Source organism: Anastrepha obliqua, chromosome 2, assembly GCF_027943255.1.
Source record: "Anastrepha obliqua isolate idAnaObli1 chromosome 2, idAnaObli1_1.0, whole genome shotgun sequence".
NCBI classification, from domain to species: domain Eukaryota; kingdom Metazoa; phylum Arthropoda; class Insecta; order Diptera; family Tephritidae; genus Anastrepha; species Anastrepha obliqua.
In genome coordinates this window covers 33240721-33258913 of record NC_072893.1, presented here as the reverse complement: position 1 = coordinate 33258913, position 18193 = coordinate 33240721, and the positions used below count along the sequence as shown (strand labels likewise).

The window sequence follows — 18193 nt, the reverse complement described above, 5'->3', positions numbered from 1 at the left end:
GATTGCCTGTAAGCATGTGTGTGTGTGTGTGTGTGCAAGTATCTGCGTATGTATTGTAACTATTTGTATACTCTTGCCAACACTACTTTGGTTTTGAAAATATTTCATTTCCTTTTTGTCTCTTCTGCTTATTCTTCCGCTTTCTTCTCTTTTGTTTTTCTTTTTAGGCAGCACATCGAATCCCGATGCTAAGCGCCTCTACGACGATCTCCTCAGCAACTATAACAAATTGGTGCGTCCCGTTGTCAATGTGACTGACGCTCTAACTGTACGCATCAAATTGAAGCTATCACAATTGATTGATGTCAATTTGAAAAATCAAATCATGACAACCAATTTGTGGGTGGAACAAACCTGGTACGATTACAAACTCCAATGGGAGCCGAAAGAGTATGGTGGTGTTGAAATGTTGCATGTACCCTCGGATCATATATGGCGGCCGGATATTGTTTTATATAATAAGTAAGTAGTTTGAGTAGTTAAAGATACCACATAAACGAAACATTTGTCCACACAAACACATGTTTGCGTGAAGTTTGTATGTGTGTGTGTGTGCATTTGTGTGTTCAATAAAATATCTCCGCAGTAAATGCTCGTATATCATCAGGCACATCAGCAGTGACGTTATTTGACTCAGCATATTTGGATACCAGGAGGGAAAACAGTGAATTAGATATTTTTTGATGACTGGTCTGGGAATGCCTAGTCTTGCAATAGTGAAAAAGAGACTCAAAGTGAATGCACTTTCGAGTATTAAACTTTTAAAAGTTATAATTTATCCAAAATGGCTAGTAAATAGAAATGGAATTAACTTCTCGAGTACGGTGCTACTTTCGAAATAACAAAAACCAAAAAAAAAAAAAACAAATAGTTAGAGTTACCAGTCATGCTTTCGACCAGCTAACAAGTTTTAATTGGTACCAAATAAATTTCGCTTTAGTAGATTCGTTGCTGGCTGATGAAAGCAACATCAATAAAAGTAGCAAAAAACTTAGCCGAAAAGCCGTCAAGAACTCAGCAATAACTCAGACATTTGCTAGGTTTTTCCTATTCTTTTTTTTTTGTGTTCTGGTTGTTGCTGCTGTCATTGTCATCGCCGTTTGTGCTCATCATTGCGGTAGTTTGATTTATTTCATACGATATTTTTTTTATTATTTCCTCTATATTGGCAAATTCCTTCCTAATCTCACATCTCCGTTTCGTATTTGGGACATATGCACACACACACACATGCAAATACATGCAAATTTACATATGTGACTGGTTGAAGCAAATAATTTCCAAGATAAATGAAATAAATGTAAGATGACGTAAAACATTTAAAATAGCCCAATTGGTGGACCAGTAAAATAATTTGAAACTTTAGATATTTTATTAAAAAAAACATAAATGCTGTGTGCGCTTCCTTTAATTAAAATCATGTTTTATTATAAAGTTTTTTTTTTACTTTATTGAACGCTACTTTTAACTAAAAATAATTGCACAACATTTTTCAATATTTTTCTTATATAAATTTTCTCTCTACTCAAAAACTCACTTTTTTATTTCCAATTTTTTCGCTAACCCACTTTCTGCTTCTAAATATTTATTTTTCACATTTTTCTTTCTTCTTATCTTCCCAACTCGCTTTCCCCCACTCCATCAATTGCTGGCTGATATCGCCCGCCGCCACAGCGCCGATGGCAATTTCGAAGTGACGTTGGCCACAAAGGCCACTCTCAACTATACGGGGCGCGTCGAGTGGCGGCCACCGGCGATTTACAAGAGCTCCTGCGAAATCGATGTCGAGTACTTCCCATTCGACGAACAGACGTGTGTGATGAAATTCGGCAGTTGGACATATGATGGTTTTCAGGTGAGTTTGTAATTGAAATTTAGCCATGGGCACGATTGGATTTACTTATTGGATTTTCCATATATATTTGTTTTTTCATTGTATACATTTGCGCATATATGTATGTGCTCTTATAACGTACACACACACCGACCGAGTTTACATACACCCACGGACATAACTCAATTTGTGCTTTTTTTAAATCAATTTACACGTTTTTGCAACCTCATTCGTCTGAGTAAACTGAACTCAATCAAATGTTTAATTGGCTCGAATCATTCGTGCACACTTTTGGGCGAAATATTGAAAGCGTAGAAAGTGATTTAAAGGCACAGAGCCAAAGAAAATTGTGTATTTCAAATTTAGAAAATGATGAAATTTCTACCCAAGTATTCATTCAGGCGAGCGCTGCAGCCGAATAGGCTTTTATGCCACTACCACTCAAAACCTAATCTGAGTTCCAGGACAAAGGAACAAAGGGGGAATGAAATTGCGGATGACCTTGCCAGGAAGGGGACTGAATTGGTTTCAAAGACCTCCTTCCCGGTAATCGGCATCGCCCTGACAATTAAAGAGGAATTGCACAAATTATTTCTCAGGAAAGCTATTTCTCATGTGCTATTTCGAAAACCCTTTGGAAGACTCAGACGCGTAGCTGTGTTTACCTGTCGTCGGACGATCGGCAGGCACGCGGGAAGCTAGGGTTACCATTTAACCTCCATTGACACCTTTCAGAGATGAAGACTGTAGAACATTTTCTCTTGAAATGTTCGCGTTTGGCAGCTAGACGATTTAGGTCACCGGGTTCTTCTTTCTTCGACAGGCTGGGGCAATATGCCAACCTAAATCCCATCAATCTTCTCCATTATATCATCAGCTCTGGCTGGCTGTAGATATTTGCCTATTGGAGGTCTCATAATGGTATCAAAACTGCACTTCAGTACTACTTGAGAAGTGCCAGACAACTATTTCACCTACCTACCCTACCATTCAAAAATTAGTTAAAAGCCCTTTTAATTAGCGTCGAATGCATTTCAATCATACCCGGTTATAGAGCAATATCAGAGGAGGCCTTCCTCTTCCTTTGCTACCAACAGCTGTTCCACATCGAATACTTACAAAGCCGAAGTTTGTAGCTATTCAGACGACATGACAACGAACAAAGCTAACAAAGTCGCTGGATCTTTATTCGTAGCGCTATGTCTATGTCTGCGTAAAGCTCATACAGCTCATTGCTTCATTACCTAGAGGTCTAAAAATCTTCAGCAGAATCTTTATCTCAAACGCTCAAAGTGACGCCTCATCGAAGTCATTAAGTTCTGCGACTCGTATGATCTTTTCCAGCATTAGGTGAAAGAAATCATATTATAACGGGGCACCCTTCTGAAACCTCGTTTGGTATCAAATTTGTATTAATTTACATTCAACAAAAGAAGTCAATTGTGACGTCAACGTACGTATAAAAAATTAAATAATGTGAAAAGTGCGCCTTCGAAGAACACCATTAAACGTTTGTTCGAAAGGTTTTCGACTGGTGATGCTCTTTCTAATCCAAAGAGGCCAAATCAAAACCAACCAAGGCGTCGCCAAGGACATCCCAAAATCGCCGTTCTTAGCAGTTGGGCATTGCTCGGACCACTTTACAACGAATTATCCGCATTGATTTGCATTTATTCCCGTATAAGATTCAATTGACGTAAAGATTGTTGTCTGCGGGCAAGCCTCGTCGATTGAAATGAGCCCAAAGAGTCATCGAAGTCCGTCGGGTCCATCGAATATGGGCAACCCTGTAGTCCTGTTTCGTGTATCATATGTTTTTAAATAAATCAATAAAGCGAGAGCGGTACCATCGTAAAGGTTCTGAAAAGTTTAAAGAACGGAGCACAAAACGTAGAAAACGTTTCTGAACTCTCTTCCTCCTCTATTAGAGAGACCTAAGGTAATTATTAGCATCATTACTGGGACGGTTGATTGTTCCGACCAAAATTCAAGTCAATATTTCAAATAAGAATCTTCGACAGTATGAAACCTTAAACATTGGCTTCACGCGAACCAATTACGGAGAAAATGCTTTTATGATCTAGGGCGCGATTTTTGCTATTCTTCTGGTGCTTACTTTTCGTGGCCGTATGTCCCCTTAGTAAAACATTTTAAATAGTTTTTTTTATACTACAGCACATTCAAAAACTTTATATACAAATAAAAAAATTCACACTGGTACTGATCAGTAGGACCAAGTAGAAAGAAAGGCTGTCAGTATCAGTTGGTGGCCACGAAATAGAATCCCAGGAGTCTATAAAATATATTTGCGTGTACACGCCAGACGAATATTCAGGGAACATCTTACAACTGTTAGTGTAAAGGCAGCAAACGCGTTGTTGTTTATGGGTATGCTACCAAACATTGAAGAACCACAGGGCGCCAGGAGAAAAATTCTTTCCATAGTGACAGACTCTATAATGCTGTACACCTCTCCAATCTGGGCTGGAACAAAAAAAGTATTCCAAGCCAACAGATGAACTCAAACAAGTGGAATGGCATTCAAACTGGGACCAGTCACAAAAAGCCCGGTGGTTGCATAGGTTGATCCCACGGAGTAACGGGTGAATCTGCCGATCTGGCGCTAAAGTTTCCCACTGACTAAGGACTTTCGATTGATTTTACACCTCGTCACTTCCTTGACAATCATGTTCAATAATATATAATAATAATAACAGAGTGCCTTAATATCAGTTATTTAATACGACTATACTGAATCCTGTGAAGGAATCTTTCTTTCTGTACTTTTCTAATTTTTTATATGAAAAATCCGATTTGCATATGAAAAAACGCTAGCTAGAAACAGAATTTGTACAGGGTACGGATCAGAGCCGTGGACATTAAGTGAAAAAGACAAAGCCAAACTAAAAATGTTTTAAGGAAAAATTTTGAGAAAAATCTTCGGAGCATCAACGGTGAATGACGCATAAGATGGGACCAGGAAGTGGAACAACTAATAAAAGGAAAGAATACTGTGTGCTTCAACAAAGCCCTAAGAATCAGATGGCTAGATCTTGTCGCGAGGATCGACCCAGCGGGAACTCAATGAAAAATAATTGACACTAAAACATTTGCAACGAAAGCAAAAGGTACACCAAGGTCAAATCGGATTGACGAAATGAAGGATGACATGAGCATACTCAAAGTAAACATTTGGAACGAAATAACTAAAGATCGGGTCAAATGGCGACATTTTGTTAAGCAGCCCTAAGCTCACACAGAACTGTAGCACCCACCGATGAAGATGACAGGCGAATGCGAGCATATCGACGTTACTACAAAGGAAATGAAAACCTTATTGGTGGGACGAATGTAATAATGTTTTATTAAAGCATATGGGATTAGATAGATTTACCATTTTTTAAGAACATCAAATGAAATAATTAAAAAAAAGGTCCAATATATAAATATATAATTGGCCGAACTGCTCCTTCAATTTGTGGCATGCATCTTGATGTTTTGCCACAAATGGAGGGACCTACAGTTTCGGCGACCCCGGCAGATATTTTTTTATGAACTTTGGTATTTCACCAAGATCCAAACCTACGCCTTCTCTGAATTCCGAATGGTAGTCACGCATCAACCCTTTGGGTCCAATAGGAAGAAAAAAAGTAGGTCAAACAAGAAAGAGATGGCTTGTTGATGTCGAAGCAGACTTGAAAGTGATGAACGTTCGTAATTGGAAAAGGAGAGAGTGAATGGACCGCAGTAAGATTGCTGATGAAACTATAATCCACCATAGACTGTGGAGGTAAAAAGAAGAAGACTATATGATAATGGCCTTCCTTACCTTCTTCTGTTTTATGATCAAAACAATTCTTGTATTGTTTTATTTATTGCATTTTTTAATGCACTGTTTCGCAGATTTTTATAATATTTACAGACCGAAATACAAGTTTGGGGAAAAAGAAATGCATTATTTTCTTGGTAGATAGTTGTAGTGATCAATATCTTGTAAAGTATCGATCAAACAGTTTAAGGTCTATGCTCGTTGTCAAAATGATATTTCATACTAAAAAAAATATTTTGATTTTTTTGCTTATTCCATTCTGTTGTTAGTTACAGGGAGTCAACAAAGAGAAAATTTGGTACATTTTACAGTTTTTCTTGGATAAAGGCGAAAGTGCCAGCTAAGCCGCTAAAATTCTGAATAATGTTTATGGTGCCGATACTGTAAGAGCTAATTACGTGCAATTTTGGGTTTCGTCGATTCCGTTCAGGCATTTTTGATGTTTAAAAAAATGTCCATAACGTCGAAAATGTCGATAAAATCACAAAAATAATCAAAGTTAACCGGCATGTTAGTAGTCGTAGTATCGCACAGGAGCGAAATATCGACCATGGTAATGGTTATGGTAATGGTTGTACGAGTTAGGCTAAGGTCTCTACACACTGCGACCAGATTGATCGATTGTGCGCCCCTAATCACTTAATTATAATTATTTAGTATACCGAGGAGTCGAACCAGCTCCTTAGGAGCGAGCAACTGTAGGTTCTCCTCCTCTAATAGGTACGAGCCCAGGATTCTCTGTCTCCTGTGGCCTAATGCCTCACAGTTGGTGATTAAATGCACCTGCATAATCTTGTACTAGATAACCCTATTGTGTTAAGGTGTTTATTACAGGCAAAGTGACCTGTAAGTGCTCCACAGAGTAATCTAAGGCTCCTTTTATATAGGGTTAGAGCAGATTTTGCTCTGTTGGTATTGAAGTTCAAAAACTTTTTTGAGCGATTAAGGCCGCTTGAACCGTTCCAATATCGACCACAAAACAATTTTAAACCAACGCTGACTTGTCAAAACTAAAAAAATTGAAATAAACTAAAAAATATCTAACCGTCTTTTTCTTATTTTTGGTGTAATTTTTTTGGTCATTAGAGCCATTTGCTCTCTTGATATAAACTCAAACAACCTCCTTCCTACTATTACGAATTTTTAGAATTATTTAATCAATCTAGAGCATAAATTCTACTTCTACCGAGCAAAAATTATGAAAACCTTCTGGATTCTATTACAAAAATTCCCAATGTTCATCTAAAAACCCCTCTAAATATTCAAAGCTGAGTAAAATAAAAACAACCTCAATTGATCGCAACCATAACCAGGCAGGCTGGATGCTAGCTGCCTCTCATCTTGCACCGTTTCACCAAAAACTATAAGTGTGGTGCACTTCCACTGCGGTGGCGATTAAATGCCAATACCGCGAAATCCACTACCGAAAATAAAGTGCAATCCTGCCACTCATTCGTATTCGCATGCAATACCAAAAAAAACGTCAGCATCAGCACCAGCAGTTGCAAGACTTTACTCGAAGCGACGGCGGCGGGGGTGGTTGTTGAGCAATGCAGGTTGAAGGCATTTACGGCTGCCAAGTATCGGAATTGGATTTTCATGTTTGAGTCAATTGAAGCGAAAAACGCGAAGGCGCAGGGACAACAAGGTGCGCCAATGCTGGAGAAAGTTTACCACACCGCCATAGGAAGGTGTGAGTAGGCAGTTTGGTATTGGTGTAAGTGGCATGCAATTTAGAGGCAAGTAGCAAGACGATTGAGGAAAGCACTTTCGAGTATATACTCGTATAAGGGCAAAACGATGGCATGCCAAATTTTCAACCGGTTATGTCTGACTGCTGCATACCTCTTTCAAATTTCAGCTCGCCAACGCTGATGAGCTGATGTGGCGTAAATTGTTATTAAAGGCATCATCAGTAGTGGCGAACAACTGAAATGGCACAGTAACAATTGAAGAAGGAAATAAATGAAATGTTTCAGCTTGTCGGCTCAGTCCCAAGGAATTTTTGTTGTTTTTGGTTTGCTTTTTTGTTGCATTCTTTCACCTTTCCTTGAATTGCTGCGCTGATGAAAAATCATGCAAGCGGAAGCGTAACGTAATGAAATATTTCCGGTTATTATAATGCGAGGCGAGGTTGAGGCGCAGCTACGAGAAGAAAAAGGAATTGAATTTACAATTTAATAACATACAACGAAACCAACAACAACAAAGTATAAATAATAAATCACATACACATTCACGCGCATTTATTTGCAACAGCATTTCGACTATGTTAATGTTGGCTATTGGCATCAGCTGCAGTTTTTGCTGCCAAACTCGAACGGACCTCACACTTCGCTCTGGCATTCGGTCTTTGCATAAATTCACTGTGATGTGTGTTACTCATACGCCGTGTGGCACCCAGCGACACAGGCGTGGGTGAAATATTAAAGTGCGCAGGTGTGACACCTCAATTTAAATGCAATAGCTTACTTGTTTTTGCGCTGCGCTCCTATTGTTCTTTATTCAGCGCTATTTCTTATTTTTGTTGTAATCACTGCCTGCTCCATGCCACTCAGCTACGAATTCATGTGATTTGCATTTGCATTGATGCAGATTTCGCGCACAAAAGTTACGTACATATTCATGCACTCACACACATGCACATGAATTACTTAAATAAATAAATAAATAAATAGAAATAGACTCATAATTGGCGCAAAATTTTTAAAACAAAAATTTCGAAAATATTTTTGCTATACCCTTTTAGTACTTAGGGGTGGGTAGGGTGGGCATTAGGGCGGGTAGATTTAAAAATCGCTCATTGCTCTGTGAAAATCGTGTTCTAGGGATCAAAATAAGAAACTTTGCCGAAGGAACCATACCTCTAAAACGAATTCTGATGTCCCCCAATTTGGGCCGAACGAAAAATCTCACTTTGACCCATTTAGAGTGCTCCAATCGAGTCCAAATGTATGACCGACCCCCACTAACTTTGGACGGCCGATCCACCCATGCCAGTGGCACATGCCCTGGAACTCCTCTGGGGGGTTCCCCATACAATCATTTCAAAATATCACCATTTTTGGCCTTTACATGAGAAAAGAAACTAAAAAGTTCGACCCAAACTGGGGGACATCAGAATTCGTTTTAGAGGTATGGTTCCTTCGGCAAAGTTTCTTATTTTGATCCCTAGAATATGATTTTCACAGAGCAATGGGCGATTTTTTTGCCTCCCCACAAATCGACCCTGCCTAGTGGGCATATATATACTACAAATTGCTGAAATAAAGATTTGCAAAGTATAAACAAATTGCACTACTATTAACCCTTTACCGCTTGTGAGGTCATTTATGGATTGCAATTTCGGTTGAATTTTATTTCCAGATTTACTATTACATAATAATTCGAACTATTTTAATCCAACAAATTTATATTTAGCAATTATTAAACGCAAAAAAATGTCTATGGATTTTATGACGCTTCGAAATAACCTCACTTTCGTGCAAATGGGTGAAAAGGCAGAACTGAAGTAAGAGTAAACTAACAATATTTTGTTCACTCTTATACTCGTGTTTCTCGTCCGATAATCATTTTTCCGCTTCTCAACGTTCCTCTGTACTTTACAACTAGTTTTTGTGTACGGTTTCTTAAACAAAAGCAAAATTTTTTTTTTTGTTTTTTTCTTTGTTCACTCCGCTTGGGAGCATAGAGCCTCAGTCTTGCGTCGGTTTCGTTAATTTGTTTTGCTTTCTGGCAGACTAGGTGATTAGCCTGCCGCTACCAGTCCTAAGTAGTGGGAATGCCCACCTGTCGTTGCTTGGGAACAACGCCTTCTAACTGCTTTGAGCGCCATCTGTGTTTCACATTTTGCTGCCAGAAAGATCGCACAGATGGTTGAGGACTTCGCTAAATTTGGGTGTGTCTGCGCTATTACCGCGGTTGCCCGCTTCCTCTTGTTGGCGCCACTGATGCAATGTGTAACTGTGTCTTTTTTCTGTGTTTTTTGCTTGTTTTAGCAGCCACAATGCAGGTAATGGGCTGACTTTTGTGCGGGAGTAAGGACTGAAAAGATAGGGTTTCTATTTTTGCTTTTAGGGTTGAGAAATGAAATTTGTTAGAAAGTAGGAAAGTGGGTAAGTTTGGAAAAGTGCGAAGACCGTGCTTTACGTGGGACTCGAACCCACAATCTCTGCGATGGCAGGCTAGTGCACTTACGCTAGACTACCGAGGTCGCAGAAAAGGATTAAGAGCTTAAATTAAACACCTCCGCCTTTTTTACACACTTATTTAGCAAAGGTGTGGGCAGTCAACTAATTCAAAGTATTTTCTATCTTTAGTCACTACTCTCTCCCATCTCTCATTCAATTATCACATTTCTTCTCGAAAAGGTGACTTTGCTTTTGTGGTGATCGATGATCGATCTTCAATAGAGAGCGGCATTGATGAACACTTAAATACTTCTGCATTGTTAAGAACAACCAGTAATCGAAAGGAGTTACATAAAATATTATACATACAGTCGTAGAACTTCCATTTAAGAGTTTTCTAATAAAACAATAACAGCAACATGTGACCAAGTCTTGCACAAGTGAAAATCAGCCATTCTCTCTGTGCGAAATTCATTAATTAACAGCTACAAAGTAATATTATTCAAAACAAAAACTGTAATTCATATATAGAACAGAATAAATTTAGCAAAACACGTAAAGTTAACCCACTAACAACCAAAAACAAATTAACCCTTTCACGACCGCTGCACCCACTCAAGCGGTTAATGCTTAGTTTGAAAATTATTAGTTTTTTTGCTGGTCAACTATGGGTCTGAAAAGTGATTGAAATGTTTGTTCCTTTGTAGGTTTTTTTTTCAGATTTCAGATAGGCCGAGTTTTTAGCTATTTCGATGATTACCCAGAAAATACAATATAAAAAAAAATATATAGAATGAATACTAAGCTGTGGCTTGGCTTCAAATTTTTTTTGTTTAGGGGTTAGGGGTAGTCAGAATTTTCAGAAAATTTGATTTTTTTATTTTTGCATTTTCTTAAAGTATAATATCTTAAAAATATTGTCTGAAAATTTAAAGTCAATCCGATAAATACATTTTGAGCCGGAGCGTTCGCTAAACTTTAAATGCGTTTTTCTGAAAATTATGTTTTTAGAACTGGTGATCACTGTAACTTAAAAACCGCTTGGTAGATTTCAATAAAATTTATACTGCTTTTGTAAAACATTAAAACTTTTGCCTGATCGTAGGATTTTTTTTTCAAAATTTCGATTTCTTTTAAACAATTAATTATCGGTTTTTTTCTCGAAAATCTGAAAAATATTTCCTTAGACCACCAAATTGTTAACTTTGAAAACAAAAAAACTTCGATAAAGCACAAGATTGTCTAATGTCTAATTGTCTAAAACTAATGTCTCTTGTCCGATTGATTTTAAATGAATCTCCAAGGACTTTTGATGAACACCGCAAGGGACTTCTGAAGAAACGAGCTGTGGAACAAACAGCGATAACTTTTACAATTATTAATTATTTTTGTTGCTATGCTAAAGTGAAGTCGAAACATGGTGTTTTAATGCTTTGTTTTTATTTTTGTATAATAAAGCAATTGACTACCAAAACAATTCATGAAAATCATAATTTTTTCGGACCTATGACTACGACTAAGAGCCCTTAAAGACAGTCACTAATCGGATACTCTTCAAATGAATTATTGAGAGAGTGCTAATGGAATATTGGAAAATTGGATTCGTAAGATCTGAAGCTGCTGAATGAAATAGTATTTCAGAATGGAAACATTGGTAACGTTAGCTATCTCTCTCTCTCTCTTTCCTTGTGTGGATAAAATGTACGGGACCGTCAAAAACTATCAGAAATCAACAAGAACTTTAAGCTATTTCAAGCTTTCACTTTATCAAACCATAGGCTATAGAAATGCATACTCCTAATTTTTCTGAAAATTCTGTTTAAAAATTGTGAATTTGTGGTGGGTTATTTTTTGAGTTCTTTTCATATTTGTGCAACGTTCGAAATTTGGATTTATAAAGTGTTCATGGGAAAATGAACTGTATTTTTATACAAAAATTATTAGAATTAAATAGAAACTATTAAGCTGTAAAAATTTGTCAATAAGTTTCTTTTCTGTAGGTATAAAAAGCATTTTTAATTATTTTTTTTACCCCATTTATTAAATGCCATTTATCAAACATGCAGTATTACATTTATTTTAATTTTGAAAAGATGGCGTGTGTAAGAACTTCCAAGAGGGTCTACTACTTAAAGTTGTCTTCTTCTTCTTAATTGGTGCGATAACCGTTTACGCGATTTGGGCCGAGTTTAACAAAGCGCGCCAGTCGTTTATTTCACACACTTGGACACACCAAGTGAAGCCAAGTCCTTCTCCACCTGATCTTCCCAAGGCAAAAGAGGCCTTCCTCTTCTTTTGATACGACCAACTGGTACCGCATCGAATACTCTCAAAGCCGGAGCGTTTAATCCATTCGTACGATATGACCCAGCCAGCGTAGCCGCTGGATCTTTATTCGCTACGCTATGTCTATGCCGTCGCAAAGCTCATACAGCTCATCGTTCCATCGCCTGCGATATTCGCTGTTGCCAACGTGCAAAGGTCCAAAAATCTTACGCAGAATGTTTCTCTCAAACACTCCAAGCATCGCTTCATCGGATGTTGTCATCGTCCAAGCTTCTGCGGCATACGTTAAAGTCTACATATGAAATATTTGTGGTACATTAGTAGGAAGCCGGTTGTTGTATCTTATGCTGATGTTGCCACTTTCTTCATGTACGGAAAGCACTCCTAGCACTCACGATGAATTACGTGAATCGGCGCAGACACACCATGGCGCATTGGCACACATGCGCAGCTTTTTGACTGGAACCTCTGCATGATGTCAATACTTGCTGGCTGAGCCCCACATTTGCACTCCGTATGTCTATGTATATTGATTTCAGTAATGCTTCATATATGAGCAGATTATTGTCCAGGAAAGCTCTGATTTTGACCAAGTAGCCAATAACGGGCACCAAAGTTTATTCCAAGTTGCTGCCGCTTTGACAATATATGACATCGTCACGTAAGTCGTCGATAACAATGAATGACTAAGTATTTAGCCTGGTGCGTTTGGCGTAACTCGCAGTTGTTAAGATGCAGTGGGGGACAAGTTTCCTCGTGGAGCGTGAAAGTTATTTACGCTGATTTTGCTTCATTGACTTTATACGCCATTTGTTCAGCCATGCGCTTAAGCTGTCAAGGTTTTGTTGAAGTTTATTAGAAGCAGTAGATACGTGGCAATTTCTAGCCATTACTACAGTGTCATCTGCATATGTAGCTGTAGGTATGCTTACTTGTAAAGGCTGGACGGCAGTGAAAAGCGTGTAAAGTATTGGTCCCAGGACACTTCCCTGCGGCACACCTGCATTGGTTTTATAGAGATTGATACCTTCTTTATTTATTTGAACTCGAAAATGATTGCTTTTTAATTTGAGAAATTGTGAGTAAGCTTTATTTTGTATAACAGGCCCTCGTGCCATAGAAAGACGGCAACACTGTATTCCTTATTTTCGAATGTTTCTCTGCCGAAGTTATGTACACAGTTGAATTGCTCGATCGTGGAATGAAGTTTTATGAATCGAAACTGATGCGCAGTGATAAGATTTCCTTGTGCAAATATAGAATTCAGCCGGTTTAGTAAAAGTTTTCTGGTCTGTAAGAGGACGCACTTTATATGTAAACCAAATTTTCTACACCTCCCCTCCAATAATTCACTTGTATGCCGACACAAGTTTTTTATCAATTACAATAAAAAGTAACTCACTTGAATGCGTGGTTCTGATTTATTTTTTGTTGCTTTTTTCTGCTGACAGCCAAAAGTGTGAACTTGCTCACCTTTTTTCACAAGTGAAGGCAAAATAAATTGATATCAGCCAGAAAAAAACCAACCATCAACTACCCCCACATACATACATACATACATACATACATATTATAAATATTTTATTTCGCTTTCGTTGAACTCGAACTGTTAAATTGCTGTCGCGCAAAAGCCATTGAACTCACCACTAACTCAGGTGTTGGCACTGTGTGAATTAATAAGTGTGTGAATCCCAGTAGATAAATGAATGAGTGACTGATAAATTTTTACGCAGAGGAATGATGACTATTGCCATAAACAATAACTCTTTAAATAAAAATAGGCTGTCCCCATGGCGTGCGCAAAAAGAAGTTCTTCTCGCTACTTCGCTCTTCCATAAGCAGCCCGTTGACAGATGGACTAACCTGCAAAATAACTGAACAAACGTGGCCCAATTCCAGTTCTTAAGAAAGCCACGAGCACACATATTCAGAATTACGTCTACTATAATCGGCCACTTGCCTTAGGGAGGCTAAGAAAGGTCTTTCTGAAGGTCTACGGAAAACAGTATTTTACTATCTATACGAGTAGCCAAGTCTGGGTGCTCTACGACATAGAAGGCTGGGGGAGTTATCGAAAGCTAATTTGAAAGAAATTGCCGAAAAGTAAATAGACGATATAGGCAGATTCATAGCCTCAACTGAGGCCGCCGCAGTCAAGAGGGTTGGTGTGCGTCTAACATTCGGTAGAGGCCTGGAGAGCCCTAAGGAGAAAAAGATTTTTTTCTAAAAGTCATGGCCTCTCCGACAAGCAATGGGATACATCCGAGTGTAACTCATCCATTAAAAGGCACTTCGTAATAAAACCATATGCCGTTCAGAGGCGGCAAAAAATTAGTGGTCCCTCCATTTACAGGAAACCAATCAAACCTCCCACACTGAAACAAAGCAAATTTCTTAAAATCTCCCTTTCACAAATGACAAAACAGCTACCCAAAAAATTTTAACAAAAAAAACAACCAAAACCAAATTTTTTAAGCATATTTTATCATTAGAAAAAATTATAAAGATATTCAAAAGAAATGAAGATATTTGACTTTAGAATTTAAAAGGCACTTCGTAATAAAACCATATGCCGTTCAGAGGCGGCAAAAAATTAGAGGTCCCTCCATTTACAGGAAACCAATCAAACCTCCCACACTGAAACAAACCAAATTTCTTAAAATCTCCCTTTCACAAATGACAAAACAGCTACCCAAAAAATTTTAACAAAAAAAACAACCAAAAGCAAATTTTTTAAGTATATTTTATCATTAGAAAAAATTATAAAGATATTCAAAAGAAATGAAGATATTTGACTTTAGAATGCTCCTTTCACAAATTTTGAATATTGATTTAAACTCAAAATTAGTACATTTTTTCAACATTTTTTCAGCTTCCATTTGTTTTCCTTTTGTGCGACCAACTGATTTAGACTTTACAAGTCCGTTGTGATACCATTCAGCGATACGGGAACCTCATTTATTTTTCTCCATGGAACCATCTTGTAGCTCATATGAAGCTCATAATTGGTCCCATTCCCACGCCAGACAGTTCCGTAAGAGAATTGAAAAAATATCTACTTAGAAAACCTTTTCTGATGTTAGCTAAGGCTGGACAATTGCAAAGGAAGTGCTCAACTGTTTCTTGCTCTTCCTCATCTCTACAACTTCTGCAATATTCATGGGAGAAAATTCCTGGTCTCAAGTAATGCCTGCCAAATAGCCAATGATCGGTTATACATGCCACGACCTTCGAGATATCCTCTCTTAAAAGGAGCTGCTTACTTTGTATTTTTTTTTATTTATTTGCAGCCATAATAACCCAGCTGTTACGCAAGTGTCTTCATCTCCCCATGGCCTATTGGTCTCTTGGATAATATTATTCTTAATTATTAATCTGCTTGTGACCATAGGTATCGCAATGGTACTTCTATCACTGAGCAGTTGAAAAGTAGTAGCTTTCCTGACAGCTCATCGGCTTTACAATTTCCTTCAATATCGCTGTGCCCCGGAGCCCAATAAAGCTGACCTTGAATACGACTCTAACATCATTTGGGGCTGCCCGGCATTCCTGTGCAACATTCGGTCTTAGTATACCCGCATTCATTGCTTCAAGGGCCACCTGGCTATCCGAGAATATATTTATAGTCGTTTTTGTTACGGCATGCGTATTTAAATATGTAGCCATTCTTTTGTAGCTAGAACCTCTGCCTGATATACGCTGCAGCAGTTTGGTAGTCGATAGTTGAGATACTAATCTTCTGTATAGAAATTTAATTTCCCCCTTCTCCAGGGTTTTGATGTCTGCAACTCTCTTCTTGGCAGCTCGTCTTGAAGAGCCTGTGGAAGGAGAGCCTAGGAATAGAATAGTCTATTTCTTGTTTGTGACTGTTCAGAGAGTGCGAAATACAGGCGTGGCCAAATCACCGGTCTTTCCATAGCGCCATACTTTTTAGTTTAAGCGCCGAGGCGGCGGCCACATGTTTCCCTACGAGATTTAGGGCAGTCAAATTGATTAGCACTTCAAGCGCTTTATTTGAGATAGTCCTTAAAGCACCAGAGATCCATAAAAAAGTTGTTCTTTGGACTTTACTCATGATTTCAGCGCAACTCGCTTTTTGAGCAGATAGCCACCACACAAGTATTCCATATATTAAGATTGGTTTAATTACAATAGTACAGAGCCGAAGTCTAACACGGCGTTTTAACCCACATTTAATACCGACTCCGTTTTTTCAAGTATATCATGCAACGTTGGCCTTTTTAACTCCTCCCTCAACATTAGGTTTCAACGTGAATTTCCTATCTAATAAGAGTTCTAAGTACTTCACATTCTCCTTCAAAAGAATATCCAGACCCTTGAAACTAGCGGGGAGATTATAGAAAGCGAAAATTTCCGTGAAGTAAATCCTAATGACAGAAAAGGTCACTCGGCGATTTCTACTATGAAAAAGCCAATCATATTATTATTATTGATTGGCTGTTTGTGCACTGCGATCTGAAGAGATCTATTGTGCAGCCATGTAGCCTACTCAAACAGTTTTAGGCTGTTAATAAATCTTAAAACTGCTGTAGGCTTAATTTCTACCAGTAAGTTGGGGTCTATATCCGCATTTCCCAGGTAATTTAGTCTGCATCGTGCCAGTACTGGGCAGTCGCATAGAACGTGTTCTGCTGTTTCTTGTGCCTCTTTGCAGACTCTACATGAATCCTTTTCTATCGCACCTATCTTTTTCATGTGATAGTTAAGTTTACAGTGTCCTGTTGGTAGTTCAGTGTAAAGTTTTATTTCCTTTCTGCTTAGGTAAGGGATTGCTTCTGCCTTTATCCGTTCTGGATCTATGAGTATTTTCGATAGACGCATGCCCGATTGGGCTCTCCAGTAATCAATTAAGCCGCGCTGTTCCTGCTCACGCAGAGAGGCGCTTTTGAAGTTATTATTTACCCCACAGAAAGGTTCAAGATCTACAGGAGAGTGTTTGCCCCCTTTTTCGCTAAAATGTACGGAATTTCATTCCCTTCGTGCCTCTCATGTCATCAAGGTAACAAAGTTTCTCGATTCTAGGGAGTTGAGGATTTTAAGAAATTCCCAAACCATCCTTGATTCGAATGAGAAGCTATCCAGCGATTTTAGGGCTGCTTGACTGTAGGAGAGAATGGTAATACTGGCCCCGCACATGCCTCTCCGTAAACATTCTCTGGCACACAGCTCTAAGGTGTGGGCATCCGCCTGAAAAATAGAAGTGGCTTTTCCCATTCTAATTTCTTTCTTGAAATGTGGTCCGACAATTCCAGCCCCGGCACTACCATCTTCCATTTTGGACCTATCACTAAACCCCACCTGTGTGCCCTATTTTAAGGATATTTCAGTGTTTCTTCGCACTGAATGGTGACTAATGACCACTTTGAATTTCTTTGAGAATTCTAGTTTCCTTTCGTGGACTGTCAGGCACGGAGAGTTCTGGATTGAACCCAGAACTCTTACATGCCCTGTAAGATTGCCTTCTTTGAGATGTAATAGATTAAGAAGCTTCAGAACTGCATTGACTGCCGACGCTTTGGGTATAAGATGAATTACATGGAATGAGTCTAGTGACCATTCCTAACGCCAGTGTGGTGCAGGTTCGCATTGCTCCCCTTACGCTCAGTCAGGCTATTCTGTATACCTTGTTAAGTGTTATCTGAGTCTTAGTTTGGTCTGCTTTTGGTCACCATACCAGAGTGGCATAGGTGATCATTGGACCTATTATTGTTTTATAAGACCACGCCTTCATCTTTGGCCCCAGACCGTATGTTTTGCCGTAAAATCTTTGACATATGTATATTACTCTCAAGCCTTTATTTGTTATGTACGATAAGTGATTTTTCCAGGTGAAGGTTTTATCAAGGACTACTCCCAGATATTTCATGTCCCCAGATAGAGTTAACTCGGCGTCCCTAAAAAAAATTAGTCATCGAAATTTTGAATCACTTTTTTACTGAAATGATTTTAATTGCAGGAAACTTTTATTTTGACCTTTGGGCACTCTATTGTTTGTCTGTTTTTATACTGCAGCAACTTTCTAGTTCATAAGTCTGAAATATGATTGACATAGGACACCATTTTTGAAAATTATCAATCTCTCGAAAGAGTGAT

At 38.4% G+C, this 18193-nt stretch overlaps 1 protein-coding gene across 2 annotated transcripts in view; it reads left to right on the top strand.

Annotated features, from left to right (window-relative positions):
• Positions 1–310: 310 nt before the first annotated feature.
• Positions 311–18193, top strand: part of LOC129237391 (acetylcholine receptor subunit alpha-like) — a 151427-nt gene continuing 133544 nt past the window's right edge. For both annotated transcript variants that reach the window (XM_054872107.1, XM_054872106.1), the window contains exons 1-2: positions 311–462; positions 1675–1855. In XM_054872107.1, coding sequence (XP_054728082.1) covers positions 326–462; positions 1675–1855 — 318 coding nt within the window. In that variant the 5' untranslated portion in view covers positions 311–325. The remainder of the gene's footprint in view (positions 463–1674; positions 1856–18193) is intronic.